The 15,137-nt window shown below is 39.1% G+C and overlaps 1 protein-coding gene across 6 annotated transcripts in view; it reads right to left on the bottom strand.

The window, feature by feature from the left end:
- Positions 1-15,137, bottom strand: part of ulk1b (unc-51 like autophagy activating kinase 1) — a 38,720-nt gene that overhangs the window by 7,856 nt on the left and 15,727 nt on the right. For 2 of the 6 annotated variants that reach the window (XM_036588743.1, XM_036588744.1), the window contains exons 11-22: positions 14,712-14,762; positions 13,882-13,970; positions 12,659-12,821; positions 12,419-12,479; positions 12,136-12,225; positions 8,189-8,323; positions 6,751-6,890; positions 6,051-6,128; positions 3,735-3,982; positions 2,158-2,321; positions 1,851-1,966; positions 151-273 (exon numbers count right to left, since the gene is read on the bottom strand). In XM_036588743.1, the coding sequence (XP_036444636.1) occupies positions 151-273; positions 1,851-1,966; positions 2,158-2,321; positions 3,735-3,982; positions 6,051-6,128; positions 6,751-6,890; positions 8,189-8,323; positions 12,136-12,225; positions 12,419-12,479; positions 12,659-12,821; positions 13,882-13,970; positions 14,712-14,762 (1,458 nt within the window). The remainder of the gene's footprint in view (positions 1-150; positions 274-1,850; positions 1,967-2,157; positions 2,322-3,734; positions 3,983-6,050; positions 6,129-6,750; positions 6,891-8,188; positions 8,324-12,135; positions 12,226-12,418; positions 12,480-12,658; positions 12,822-13,881; positions 13,971-14,711; positions 14,763-15,137) is intronic. The other 4 variants (XM_036588745.1, XM_036588747.1, XM_036588748.1 and 1 more) reach the window with 4 other exon arrangements.

Genomic DNA, 15,137 nt, shown 5'->3' with positions numbered 1-15,137 from the left:
AAATAAGTTCTAAGTTATACAACAACCTCCAACATCCAATATCCATTTTCGATTCCCTTGCATATGGGACTGAAATGCATAAAAGCCTGCAGAAAAATAATATTGTGAATCAGCAACACACGAACAGAGTTGAAAAGGGCTTTAAAGAACCTGAAAACTTCCTGGAGCGAGATGTCTGTGGTGGGGTGCCTCCAGTGGGCGGTGAGCCCACAGTGAACACCACACGTGCTGGACTGCCTGAGCCTACCACCATGGTACCACCACCAGAAGGCGCTGTGGAGCAAAAACATTCATACAAGCAAAAACATTTACACAAGAGAAAATTATAGTGCGGACAGAAGACACTTGCAGCAACAAAGACAAAGGCAACAATTCTGTATTTTACTACAGCAATGACTTTATTTGTATACTATTCTCTGCTTTTCTGTGAAAATCAGTTTCTATCAGTTTTATTATTATTATTGTTATTATTATTTTGATTAGTTCTATTTTTAAAATAAATATTTCATGTTCAAGTATTTCATGTTCATGCTGACTTTTAATTTTAATTTCAACCTTACATTCAGTAGTCATAATACAATGCAGTACAGTGTATTTTAGTGTTTGATACAATGATTTTACTTTCATTTAACAAAAAATGTTTTCATCTAAAATTCTGGTTTTCTGGTTGGATCTAATAACGGAAACACTGTCAGTTTCGAGATCAACCTTTCACTCCCCATTTCATACAGTCCATATATGAAAACCACGCTCCAAAAAAGCCCGTTTTGAATGAATGAATCTGTGATGTTATGAGAACCAACTCATTTACAAACATCCACCTACTCAGCCTACAGCAGTTTAGCTCCACTCATTCATATTGAAGTTCTAACAAATGTTTTAGCTCTAAGTGCTTTCTGAATGAAGCTTGAAGATGCAGCAACAAAAACAGTGTGAGTGATAAAAGTGATAAAGAGAGGTTGGGAACTGGTCATGTAAATATGAATTATGACCATTTTGATACATAAAAGCACACAAACGTTATAAGTGGACTCCAAGGGGAAAAACTAAAAAAACGAGAAAAATAGGGTATAAAATAGGTTATGGGCCTTTTAATCTAATAATTCCATTAAGCAACATGAACTGAAGAAATATTTAAGAAAAAAAATTAAATGAAAAAAGCAAAACTTCATGTACACATATACCCTGAGCCACTCTACCATTAAAAAATGGGAACCTTTTCCTTTATAGGCATATGACTACATGTTGAACATTAAATCTCTCTGATAAATGATGCTGATCTCTCTAAAATTCAAATATCAGTTTCTATTAGATGCAGCTTATCACGTTTGACATTTTTTGTCCTACTTTCTATAGGACATGTACACATTCTGTCTGCGTGAAATGCTCACTGACCTACTAAGATAACTAAAGCACAATTTATGAGACCATTGAACCTTTTAAGTCATAAAATCTGCTACTGCAATGTGGAACTTCTGAGAACCAACAAGTACAGTAAATAATGAGGCAAATGTCAAGTATTTATCTCCAGCAGTGTGCCTTGTGTAATCTTGGCCGAGGTTAAGAAGGGCTCAACTGAAGACAACTGCTTTCCTGGTAAAATAGACTTCTCATAAGACTATACTGACCTTCTCAATCATTAATCTCATACTGACTCAACCAGATATAATAACACACGTCACTCACTTCACTCCAGTGATGTAACTGTTTCTTATCTTGTTTACCACATAAGCCAATCAAAATAGTGTGTTATAGTCTTTGCTAGAGCTGTTCTCACTAACAGGGATTTGAATAGGTGTGTGTTTATATGATTGTGAGGGAGAATCAAAAAGAGAGTGCAAGGAGTTAACCTGTTATATCTATGTCTCTGTCAGCACTGAGGTTCTCCGTGCTCCCTCTGTCTCCCAGCTGTCCCCCAAACGCTGCCATCAGCAGCATGTCCGACAGGCGGCCAGCGCTCTGGGACCTGGAGGAACAACAGAGCGTGTCCAGTGAACATGTGAAAGAGGGATGAGAAAGACACAAATAATTAAAGGGTGACCGTGAAGAATGAGGAGGGTGTGACTCTTGTATATCATCTTGCGACTTCTTTTCACAAAAAAACTATCTATCTGCCAAAAACGCCTCACAAAAGTCACCTCCTCCCACAGCTCATACCTGCCAAAAGCCTTGGCTTCCTCAGGCTGGCAGGCAGCAGGCAGGCCTGCCTCTCCCTGGGATGGCCTGCTGGCAGATGATGGGAAAACTAAGCCCTGCTGGGTCAAAAAAGTGACCATGTTGGGGGAGCTGGGTGGTTTTGGGAACTCAAATGGGGGCATAGCCTGAGAAGAAAAACAAGAAAAGAATTAAATGCTTAGGTCTTGACAGTTTATTTACTTTGGGTGTAGCCCCAAGTCAACTCACTACTGTTTATATGGTGCCTTTGGTACTTCAAGAAGCAATTTTTCATAATATAAAAAAGCAATTTAATATTAACAGATGAAACAGTCACAGCATACATCAAATACAAGTTATTCATTTTCAGCATCAGGAAAAAAGCACAAAACATTTAACAGAAAACTACACAGAAGTCCCAGCAACTAAATATCATATCAAAATTTTAGTGTGTCCACATCCACCCTTTGACTTTGTTACAGCTTGTTCTTTTCAGGAGACTCCCTTTCAGTTTCAGAGTAATCTGCAGGGATACTTTTCCAGCTTCTTGTAAATACCTCCAAAGTTCAGTCTTAGAAGTTACATTTTCTGCTTCTCACAATCTAAGCAACCTCAATTACAAATTTAAACTCATCAGTCTATAAAACCTCAGACGTCAAATGCAAATTCTGATGCAATTTTTTTTCGTTGTTGTCCATTTTCTCCTCTCAGTAACATCTTGACAGCTACACATCCTTTCAGATCCAAAGCGTTGAGTCTTCTCACAGTGGAAGGATGGACAGAAACACATGTGGATCAGATCTGAAGTAAGAGTGGAGCTTGATTTTCTCCTCTCTCTTAAAGTTGAATGCTTTAAGTGCTGTTTATCTGATGGGGACAGTTTTCAGGGTCTACCAGGTCTTGCAAAGTTGTTAGGACTTTCATTTTCTCTACATCTTTTAATCATTAGTCAAGTTTTGGAAACTCCTGTTTTTCACTTACTTTCCGTTGACATTCTCCAAGTGGATTGTCTTTTATCTAATCTCATCAGAAAGATCTCCTTTAGCTATTTGAGATGAAAGAAATATGCAAGGCAGCTACAGTGAGTCTGGGTAGCTGCTTGGGTGAATGTTAGTGTCTCTTCAAAGGGGAATATAATGTCAGTGACTCCTTTGGGAACTTTTGTTAGGAGGACAGTTGTATGTTTGTTTTTAAGACTGGAAAAATGGAAGAGTTAAAGTGGTACATACACAAAAGTAAAGAGGGGATGAACTAAATACTAATAGATTTGATTTTATACTTGTAAATTATGTTTCTTCAGTTTTTTCCTGCTTTTTTCTGACACTGAAAAATGAATAATTTTTATTTCATGTCCACTCTGCCTGGAAATTAAGTAAACAATAAGGTGGCCTCTGACTTTTGGTCAGTAGTGTGCAAGTGAGTAAAACAGATACATAAAAAATAAGAGGTACAGGTTTTAAAGTTTAATTGGTTGATTTGGACTTTCTTCTTATGTTATTTTTTTCTGTTGATCATTTTCATTTACAAAAACAAAAAAAAAACCCACATACACACACAAATCACAAACCAGGGCCACTTACTCTTGATGGGGATCCAAGGATGGTGGGCAGAGGGCTACGCTGCATCAGCTCACTGAGTCTAGGAGAGGAATGCAGAGGCCTGAGGGCCACCATGCCCCCTTGAGGGGCCACCACAGGGTCCGAGTGCTGCTTCCTGATCGTCTGCCTGCAGCCACCAGCAGCCTCCAGTAGACAGGGGGCGCTGTGTAGGCGTGAGCCGAGCCCCTGCTGCTGCTGCGGACGGGCCTTGGCCTCTGGAATCTGGAAAGCTGGAACAAATAGAGCAGAGAAAGGTCCTGGGTGAACTGTGCTGACGTAAATAACAGCATGACACAGACCAGAGGGCAGATAAATTATAAAACAAGAGGCTGGGGGAGCTGTGGGCACTGTGGACCTTCTGTTTGTGCTCAGCAATGCAGACTACAAATAAAAATATGGTGACAGAGCAAGCAGGCATTCGGGATACAGTGTGAGTGCAGAGATGCAATGTCGCATCCCAGCTTGTCTCAGCAAGATGTTAATATTCATAACAGATGCTCCAAAACAGCACTGGCAAGAAGTGTGACAGATCTGAAAATGTTGCACGAATTACGCGTAACTGTTTGAACGATTCTGTCAAAATACAATACACTGTATCAAATAACAATCAGGGTGGGCAATATGACAAAACGTTGTGACGCATTACAAGGTGATCTGCTTTTCTGAGTACTTCATAGGCATCACAGTACTTGTAGAACAGTGAATAACTGAAGGCATTGTTAAATAAAGTTTTAGACTAATTACAAAGATCCTGTGAACAACAACAAAAGTAACAAAGAGCTGGGATGTCAGCCCATTATTCCAGTCTTAAATGAGAATTCCACAACTGTCTCCATTTGTCTCCTGAGCTTGTACATGTAATGCTGATATTGGTAAAATAGTGATAAATCCAAAAAAAACTATTCTTTGGGAACTGTTTTGTCTTGCACCATCCTGCATGTACTTCTCTGCCAAAAATGTATTTTAAAAATACATTTCAGGCCAAAATTCTATCTTAAAATTATCACAAAAAACAATGTTTTCAGGGATTAGGCAGGTCATTCGTAACCACTTAATATAATTACATCTTGAAAGGCAGCTTTAGAGGCACAACATTTAGGATGTCTGGTTCCTAACACCTCCACTGTGAACGATTCTGACTCAAGTTTCTCTAGAATGGACCATTTCACGTCAACCCACCCTAAATGCCATTGATTATGTCTTAACCATGTAATTATGCTGAAATATTTAATTGGTAGAATTCCTCTTTAGCTATTATTCGGATGGGATTAGTTTTATATGGGAAGCTGCAGTAATTATTACCAGTGCTTCTCAGTGTTTGTAGTCCCATCCAAATGTCACCAAGTTTAACTGACTACACATCATATCCCGTGAAAAAGAGGTCTTGCATTTTTTCACAAATATGGAGGCATTTAAAGCATTGATTTGTATTCTCTGTTGCCAAAACTAAGCGATATGTATTGTCCTACCTCCAGTGTAGCTCTCCGAATATAAAAGGTTTTAATAAGTGCATACTGACTGTAAATTCGCAAGATAATGGCAATGCTAACGATGCATTGCTTTTACTTAAGACTGCGAGACAGATGGTTAGGGTAAACAAAATTACAATTAAACTGGATGTTTGGACATGTTTTCTACTTGTGAGCAGCTGAACATATTGTGTATGGAACTTTTTCTGGTGTGATGACAACGTGGAAATTGTGAAGCCACTCCTTTGTCTGTAATTTATACAGCAAATCAATTATACACATTACTGACATCTATTGACAGAAATGCACTGCCTCAAACCTGCATGTAAAAATAAAGCCATCCAAATAATACTTAATAATACTAAATTGTTTATTACTGTAAATGTTGAATTAAAAAAAATACTGTGGTTTTTAAATGTGGCAGTGCTGTTTTTCACCATAGAAATGTAATGTGACACTGTGTTGTGCCCACATTGCCCACCTTTAACAATAAACCTCTATGGTCATGAAGGAAAACCACTGGTATAAAGAAGGTACCAATATTTATATCTGCAAACCTTCTCACTTCAGTCCCACAAGAACACTCACTATTCCTCATGTTTACTCTGTTCCACTTACAGCACACCTGAACCCAGCGTTCTGCGCTCGAGTGGAACTTGATTACATAATTACGTGGAACAGCTGGGAGTCCTCAGGGACTGCATTTAAAGCAACTCATTCATATAATCTAAAACCACTTAGCTAAGATCTAGCTCAAAACACTACAACTGGGGTTGCCTTAACTAAAGTGTGTGCCTGCAGGGAGGACATGGAGGGAGGGCGTTCTCACCTCCACCCCAAGAGCCCCTGTGGCCCGTCTCTGTGCCCTGCAGGCCAGCCTGGCCTGGCAGCTCAGGGATGGTGCCCACTTTTGAGACAAAGAGGAGAGGAAACAGTTGTTTAAGAAACACAGTCTACATCGACAGATACAGTGCTGACTAGAGATGGGCATATTACCATTTTTGCTATTAAATCGTCTGCTTTTTAAAATTAATAGTATTCAAAAATCCTAATCAGCATATTCGTATTGTCATATTAAAAACATACTGAAGGTTTAAAATGTATTTATTGAGTGAAGCTAGCATAAAATGGTAATAGGCATCTGATTGTTTGGTACATTTAGTGACATATTTTAGGTGAATATACGATTTAACACTCTACCAGTTGATTTACAGAAGAATAATTTGCACAGCTTACACTGTATACATTTGTCATCTTTTTATTTGAAATATTCCCATATATATTTGGCTCTGCGTACAAGCTGCCATTTCACTTAGCAGAACGTCTGCTTCTTGAGTCTCCAAACACTTTATTAAAACTTTGAGCGTGCTTTTCTTTCATTTTTTTCTTAATCTTTATTTATTTAAATTCCAAACGACACATACCTCGTTCCAAACAAATACCTAGATGTGTTTGGATACCCATTTAGTCAAGTAACCATGCCCATCCCTAGCTGTGAGAGCTGATGAAGAGTATAATGCAGTGCTCACCTTGTGGGGAGAGCTGGAAGGGTCTGGAGCCCCCCATAGACAGTCTGCGGGAGGGGAGGCCTCCTTGGTGAGGGGGAGAGGGGCCTGTCCTGCCACAGCCCAGAGGACTGCCACTGCTGCACCGCCGCATTGGGCCGCATCTACATTACATACACAGAGTCGAGCAGTAAAGCCCCGAGTCATTCAAGACCACAGAATATTATCACATGATTCTCTCATATGTGGACATGGAAGACATAATGCAATACCGTGTTCTGAATCATTGTTTTCAATAATATGAAAACAACTTTGTGGCAAATACAGTCAACAAATTATTGCAATATGATGCCAGCACCCTACAACTTCATAGGGTGATTTTTAATGCCATTTTTAGGGATGCACCAAAATGGGATTCTTGGGCCAAAGCTGATATCTGATATTTTTCATGTACAGTGGGGTCCAAAACCCTGAGACCACTAGAGACAGTTCAAGTTCTAGGTTTCTATTTTGCATTTTTTTCTAATTTAAAAACAAAATTTGTTGTTAAAGTTGTATTGTTGTATTGCTTCTGATAAGTACATCAAACCCACCTGAGAGTCTAAACACATGCCTCAGTGGAAGTGATGAAGACCTTTTACAAGGCTTTAACATTTTCTAATTTATAAATTTGCTTAAATTGGAATAGTGACCTAGAAATATTGACCTGTTGCTTGTTTTTAGGTTTAAATGAAAAAAAATCTCACATTGTCAATGTGGTCTCAGACTTTTGGACCTCACTGTTTATACAGTCGCATGCAAAATATTGGGCGCTCCATGATTTATTAATTTTCTAAGTGAATAAGTTAACATGTCCTCTAAAGAGAATACACTTCTGCACATTTTAATGCACAAATTATCTTCTTTAAATAGCGGTAAAACTGAAACATTTGTCTGATGCTTATTAGCTTTCTTAAGCAATTACCAGGTGACACTGATATGATTCCTAAATTATCATTTTATAAATAGAGCTGTTATAGCTATTGGAATTAAGTTATAACAACATTAATATTCAGAATGTCTCATATTTGAAGTGATGATCAAATCTTGAAGAGATGAATGTACAAGAAATTACTATAAACATATAATTACAGAACGCTATTTTTAGGTAGTACATTTTTCTATATTTTGTAATACATTTTTCTGTATACAACACATACAAAGCTCTCTGGTGCCTAGTTTAGTCTACAGTGTATAAGCTATTATTTAATAAAACACAACATCTATTAACTGGACAAATGATTCTAAACCTTTGAAGAGTTTAAGCATGTTCTGCATGAGACAAGCATGAGACACTCTATGAGTCAAGGCCTTTGGTAGACCACATTCGTAGGGGAGGTTATGCAGTCAAAATGTGTGTAGTGTGAAGAAATCAGTGTGAAAGTGTGTGCGTGTGCACATGTGCAAATGTGTGTGTGCTGACCGTGGGGAGCTGTCCTGGCTGGGAGAGTGCAGGTTCTGCTCCATTCGCTGGTAGTTGTGAATCTGAGTGGGCACGGGAATGGGTACAGACTGACCATAGTTGCCATAGTTACTCACAGAGTATTCAGTGGGCCTGCTGAGAACGAGAGAAGAAAGGGGGGAACGAGAGATGAGGAAGATATAAAGTAGACAAAGAGAGATGAAACAGAAAGGGCACAGAGGAACACACAGGATTATGCAAAGGTCCAAGACTACCTGCCATTTATCTAATTTCCACTCAAAACAGCCTTTAAGAACAAGCTATTCACCTTTCAGCATCAGGAAAAAAGCAGAAAATATATACTGAGCATTACACAGTAGCCTCAATAATAACATTTAACAGCCTTTTTTCAGTATTTAGGCTGTCAATGCTTTGCCTTTATTACAGCTTCCATTCATTTCATGAGGCAAAGAAATCTGCAGGGATATATTTCCACACCTACAGAGTTCAGACATCGGTTGCATTTTCTGCCTTTCAAGATGCAAGTAATCTCAAACATTCAGTGATGTTGAGGTCTGGACTTTTGTTTGTTCTGAAAACAGCAGCAGCTTATTTGACATCTATTACATTTTTCTTAGTAAGGGCTGCTTGTCACCTACACATCCTCTCAGAGCCATAGCATGAGTTATATGTTGACAGTGGAAGGTTGCACAGAAACACCTGTGGATTGTTTCAGACCTGAAGTAAGAGTGGAGCTTGATTCTTTCCTCCCTCTCAAAGATAAAAGCTTTAAGTACTGTTTATCTGATGGTGACAGTTTTAGTGGTCTACCAGGTCTTGTACGGTTGTTAAGAGTCCCATTTTCTCAATATCTTTTAATACTTTTTTGCAGTTCTTCCTGTTTTTTTTTCTTCATTTTTCTCTTTACTTTTCTCTATCTTATCTATTTTTCTCAGAAGAATAGATAAGATACTTAAAGGCCATTTTAACTGGAAATTAAACAAATGAAGGGCATTCAGGGCCTGCATTGCTTTATTTTTAATGTTTTGTCAATTACACTGCCCTAGAAATAACTTACAAAAAACTTTCAGAAGACAGGAACCACTATCAAAAGGAAGAACATTTCTTTCATTAGATTTCCAGTAAGTATTGAGTGGCAGAAACCAGCAGTGCTGCTGTGAGCTTTACGGCCAGCGTTAAACACACTGCTGGTGGATGTTGCCCATTGTTACTGGCCAGTGACCAATTTTACAGTTTAAAATGGTTAATGTTAGAATTTGGGCTGAATAGCCTGTGCACTACTTGAAGCAACACACTAAACCTAAACATCCTAAACTAAATGCTAACACTTCAGTCTAACCCTTCAACTTCTTTTCTTTCTTATATGGTGCACAATTTATTTTATGCTGAATACTACAGGGACCAATTTCCAGTGTCCAAAAAATCTTCTTCTAGAGGGACAATGAATGATTCTGATGGCACCATTTTCTTGGATACTTTCATGATAAAACTACGAATCTTCTATTTGCTGCAATTTTCTACCATCATTAAGAGAACTGCCCACATAACCTGCTGCCCAACGCTGAGGTTGCACTTGGCCACTGAATGTCAAAACAAAACAGCTCATTGCTGACTTCAGCAGACACAAAAGGAGCCACAAACTGATCAGTATTGATGGTGCAGCTGCAGAAGTTGGTAGATGTTACTGATTCCTCAAGCTGTTCGGTCACAAAATGCTGTTAAGGTTCAAAAATAGAGTTTGAAAAAAGGCACTGCAGTAGTTCAGCTCCTCTCTGTGCTGCGTAAGCACTAGTGGCAAGCCTAAACAAATGGATGTGAACTTCTAACACAGCACTATGGAGAATATTCCCACAGAGGGTGTGATTTTCATACAGCTGATCTGATCCGCCATCTATCAGACGAGACTGATGCTAATCATTGACGGCTATGAAACAAAACTACAGACACTGAGGGGCATGATGTTCAAAGGGTGCTGCAATATTGAAACACTCACTAACAACCCCGAGAAACAGTTCCTATTCCCAGACAGCACACTGAACAAACAGCCGACACTGACAGCCACGTGCACACACGAATCCTGCCAGAAGCAAAGTCTAATGCTGCAACACTTTCATTTCTGTGTGAAACTCTGTATCGACACAGTGTCACGGCAGTGTATTGTTATATACTGTGCATTACTGACTGAACATGTCTGCTGTTCAGTTGATAATCTGTGGATAATGCACCACCATTGAAAAGTTTGAACCACTGTTCAAAAGTCTGGAGTCTTCATTTTCATTAACATAAACCCAAATTTGTTGTAGATACTTGTATAAAACGATTCTAATATGATGCCAATATTCTATAGGAGCTACAGATGATTCCACTTCGGAAAGCTGTATAGCATCGAGAATGAACCTGTAATAAAATGAATATCCACAATGCCTCATATTCCAAATGTGGGGAACTTGCAGATCAAAAAGCTATTCATAGGTATTTCGTGACAAAATTCACAATAAGTAAATAATCAGAGGGTATTATTTAATAACATTTTGCTATTTATAACTGTTATTTTCCCCAAAACACTTTAAATTGTGAATAAATCATTGGTATATGTTTCGGTGTCTAGTTTATAAAATTTCAATCTAGACTGCAGGAGATATTTAATGACAGCAAGTAATATGAAAAGTGATTAAAACTTTTGAATGGTTGTGTACATACGATACTGTGCAAAAGTCAGGAACCAAATAAGTGAAAACAGGAGTTTCCCAAACTGAAATTCAAAAGACAATTTAAAGATACAGAAAAAAATGGGACTCCTAACAACCATGTAAGGTCTGGTAGACCAACAATCTGCCCCCATCAAAAGAGAAATACTTAAAGGTCTTGAAAATCAAGCTCCACTCTTGCTTCAGATCTAAAAAAAATGCACAGGTGTTTGTGTCCATCCTTTCACTGTGAGAACACAACAACACTATGGGTCTGAAAGGATCAAGAAGCTGTTACTGAGAAAAGAAAAAACAGACAAAAACAAATGAAAATTTGCAAATAAAACAAAGAAGCTGCTGGTGTTCGGAATAACTTGGATTGTGAGAAGCAGAAAATGCAAACACCTTCTAGGAGTGACATATGGAGGTGTGGAAAAATGTCTCTGCAAATCTCTCTGAAAAACTGAAAGTAAGTTTCCAAAAAGAATAAAAGAAGTAATAAAGAAAAAGGGGAGGAACGCAAAATACTAAAAGATTTTATTTTAGATTTAGTCATTGAGGCTTCTGTTAAATGTTTCCCGATTTTTTTCCTGATGCTGAAAAATGAATATCTTGTACTTAACGGTTTTCACTTCAAAAGGGTGGTTTTTGACTTACACTGTTAAATGCAAAAGTTAAATAGCATAAAAGTTTGTATACTGTACATTAATTGTAAACGTTGCTAATGTGTGATTCTTGGTGTAACCCACAATTAAAATCCAGGACCAGCATCCTACAGTCTACATCTGTTGCAGCTCAAAGATTGTGCACATAAGAATGTGCAGACTACAATCTGCAGAAAATCTATCCTAAGAGAGCTTCCTGAAGGCCTCCTTCCATATTTTCTATAACAGGAAAATCGAAACCAAATGGAGTCCCACTTCTCCTACAATGCTCATTGTTAGCTTAGTGTACAACCCTTTTTATTTTAAATGAAACTGAAATATAAGGTACTTTAACAATGTGTCCTATTATGTCATATACCAGCAATTTGCATTTGCACTGTGACTAGAACTCTTCGCAATTTACAGACAAATTGGACTTTAAGATGCTGTTTATATTCAATACTGAGTTGAAAATGAAATGGATTGAAATGGGATGTGAAAACTCATTACGCCTTGATTTGACACTGATCCCTGGGAGAACGTGACCGAGAATGGATGTGACTGTTAAGGGTGGACAGGCCCCGCAGCCCTGTATATCTGACTGTTCTGCTCTTACCCTGCTGGTCCTGGAGAGCTGCTGTATGAGGGTGAACGTGGTGGGGTTTTGACCTGACCGCCCTGACTTCCAGACGCCAGGAAAGAACTCCTATTGCAGAGGAGAAACAAAACACTCTCATTGTACCACTGCAGCGCAGGGCGTTTTACTGACTCAGGCGAAAGAGCACCTTGGTGAAGGATGAGACTGTAAAGCGTTTTTGTGTACACTACAAAGAGTAATTTCAACCACAAGGTGCTCCGTTAAGCTCCAGTGGAGAGATAAAGAAGAGTAGGTTTCTCACCCGCTATACATCAGACTATCCTGGAGCACCTTCCCTGAGGGCATTTCACATGTGAGCTCACCTAGAGAGAAGACAGAGGGGAAAAGGAGGGAGGAGTGGAAGAGTGAGATGTGAGAAAATGACAAATGGTCTGAATCCTACACTAATAGACTGTCACTTGCCATCTAGTGACTGAGTGTGATTGTGGAACAGTCCTCTGCATATGGTCTAGAGGGGAGACGAATAGAGAGTTAGGCTTACTGGGGAAATGAGCCGGAACCATGACAAAATCATCCGTGTCGCAGGACGAATTCTTACTGCTGCCGCCACCGCCGCCTGAATCCTTCAGCAGATAGCCTGGGGAATCCTGGGTAGGGGAAGCTAAAGCTTTCGCTCGATTCTGCTGGATCTCACCAAGAGACTGCTGCAGATGGAGAGAGAGAGGGACAGATGAATACATTACATGTACAGAGGAACTGAGACACCCTTTTAATTCATACATTCAGCTACTTTAAGGTGCACCCATTGCTGACACAGGTGTTCGATTGTGCACAAACAACTTGCATAGAAAAGCACTACCAACATAAGCCTTGGTCACCATGCCCAATGTTATGCACTGACTAGAGGCGTTGGGATAAGTTGGAGTTGCATTTGTGATCCAGAACTAATCATCCAACATCAGTACCTGACATCCGTAATGCTCTTGTGGCTGAACACAACATCAGCACAACATCAGCACAACATCAGCAAAAGGGGAACAAACTCCATAGTTACATTTTTGACTTTGAAAGAAACATGAGCAGGTGTCTACACACTTTTGGATGTATCAGATTGACTTTGACAATTTAAGTTATTTCATATATAACTGAAAAGTACAACATTCACTACTTAAGCTGAATTAGCGTTTTCAGAATCAGAAACTCAGTAACAGTAACAACACACTGCAACCTTGTGTCTATTAGCAGGTCTTGCTATTCCGTTAGCGTGTGGTGGACTGGAACAGGACTGCTGTTACTGAAGGAGCTCAAGGTTCAGTCACTTAAAGAAGGCTATTCGCTCCACACTTACTATCAGACCCGTAAATATTACAGACACTGCATATTAGTACTGCATTAAAATCACAGGACTAGAAATCTGTTAAACTGCAGTGTCTTCCAAGGTAAAACTAATCCAGCTCAAACAGGACAATGACAACTAATTTATACCATAAAGTTAAAATTCATAGCTGCATCTGCACACTCTAATGTTTCATCATGACACTTTCACGTGCTGCATATGCAAGTTTCCTCTCCAGATGTTCATCTACCTCTGCCAGGTGGAGCACAGTGTTAAGCATTAACTTTAAAATCTATACTCTGAGGCAGCAGGCCTGAACTGTTTGCTATGCTAACAATGATAAACCTCTGACCCTATGTGCCATTTATCAGGCGGCATAAAGAGAACATCCAGTCAGCAGTGTAAATGAGATGTACTCATGCACTTACGGGAGGAGAAGCAAGATGCGAGGTGGAGGAGCTGCTACACGAACTTGCAGAAGCTGAACTGGGAAAACATGTCAGGGTCACAGGGGCCGCTGTAAACAAACATAAAACACCATTATGATCTGGTGAAGCAGGTGGAAAACAAACACACTAATATATTGGTTTTTAGCTCCAAGTCTTGGGGATCTACTGCCCTGCACAGTTTCAACTACTCCCTGCTCATCAGGTCATCCTCAAGCTCTTTGTGAGCTCAATCAGGTGTTTTGAGGGCAGAGAATACCTGAATCTGTGCAGGGCAGTAAGGGAATAATGTAATAAGATTAGAGTCAAAAGATCTGGGCGCTGTCTCACAGAGCATGTTTAGCTTAGTGTGGATTTGTGAAGTTTCAGTTTCGCAAAACCCAACAAAGGCGAATGTGGTTAACATGTTATACAACAGCAGTGAACAACTTTCCCTGTTAACTCAGGTTTAGACACTATAGCTTTGATTAATCCTTGTGCACATGAAAATGTGACATATGATAATCAGCTAATCTCATGAAACATTAGGAGTCGACCAGCTTATTTTCCCTAAAAGGTAAAATGATAAAATCATAATTAGCGAATATGCAGCAAGAAGTCTGCCCTGGTTGGTCAAGAGCTCAGCCCTGACTGGTCCAAGACTTGTTTGTGAATCAGCAGAGTTAGACTGAACTAAGCTTAACGTTTGCTGGCTATGCAAAAAATCCTGCTTTGTGAGACAGACTCCTGCTCGCTGAACACACAACATAATGAAAATATGGACAAAAAAAGGATAAAGGACATAACTCTGCACGGACAGGAAAGAAACTTACACTTCTTCATGGTGGAACTTGCCTCAAGGAAAGGGTGTTTGAAGAACTCATCTAATAACGTGAAGAGATAAGATTGCATGTTATACATCATGTGCTAATCACACCAAGTCATAAGGATAAAAGAAGGCACTGAAAAGGTCTTGAAAGAGAGATCTTACAATGTTTGTTCTGATACAATAATGGGCAGAAAACCATACAAATCTGCTACAGATTCCACTTAGTAATGGATTAATAGACCCTGATTAAAGCAACAGTTCGGCGAAAAATCTAATTCACACAGTTTTCCTCTTACCCCAAATTAGTCAGCCAAGATGTTTACTGCCTCAAGTTTGCTTCTTTAGTTTGACACTGGAACTATGAGGCTAATGTAACTAAGAAGTAATGGAAGCTTACATTAGTACGCAAAAGTTTGAAAACCCCTGGCCA

This window comes from Colossoma macropomum, unplaced genomic scaffold (genome assembly GCF_904425465.1).
Source record: "Colossoma macropomum unplaced genomic scaffold, Colossoma_macropomum, whole genome shotgun sequence".
Lineage (NCBI taxonomy): Eukaryota > Metazoa > Chordata > Actinopteri > Characiformes > Serrasalmidae > Colossoma > Colossoma macropomum.
Note: the sequence above shows the minus strand (reverse complement) of the source record. Positions and strands in the feature narration are given on the sequence as shown.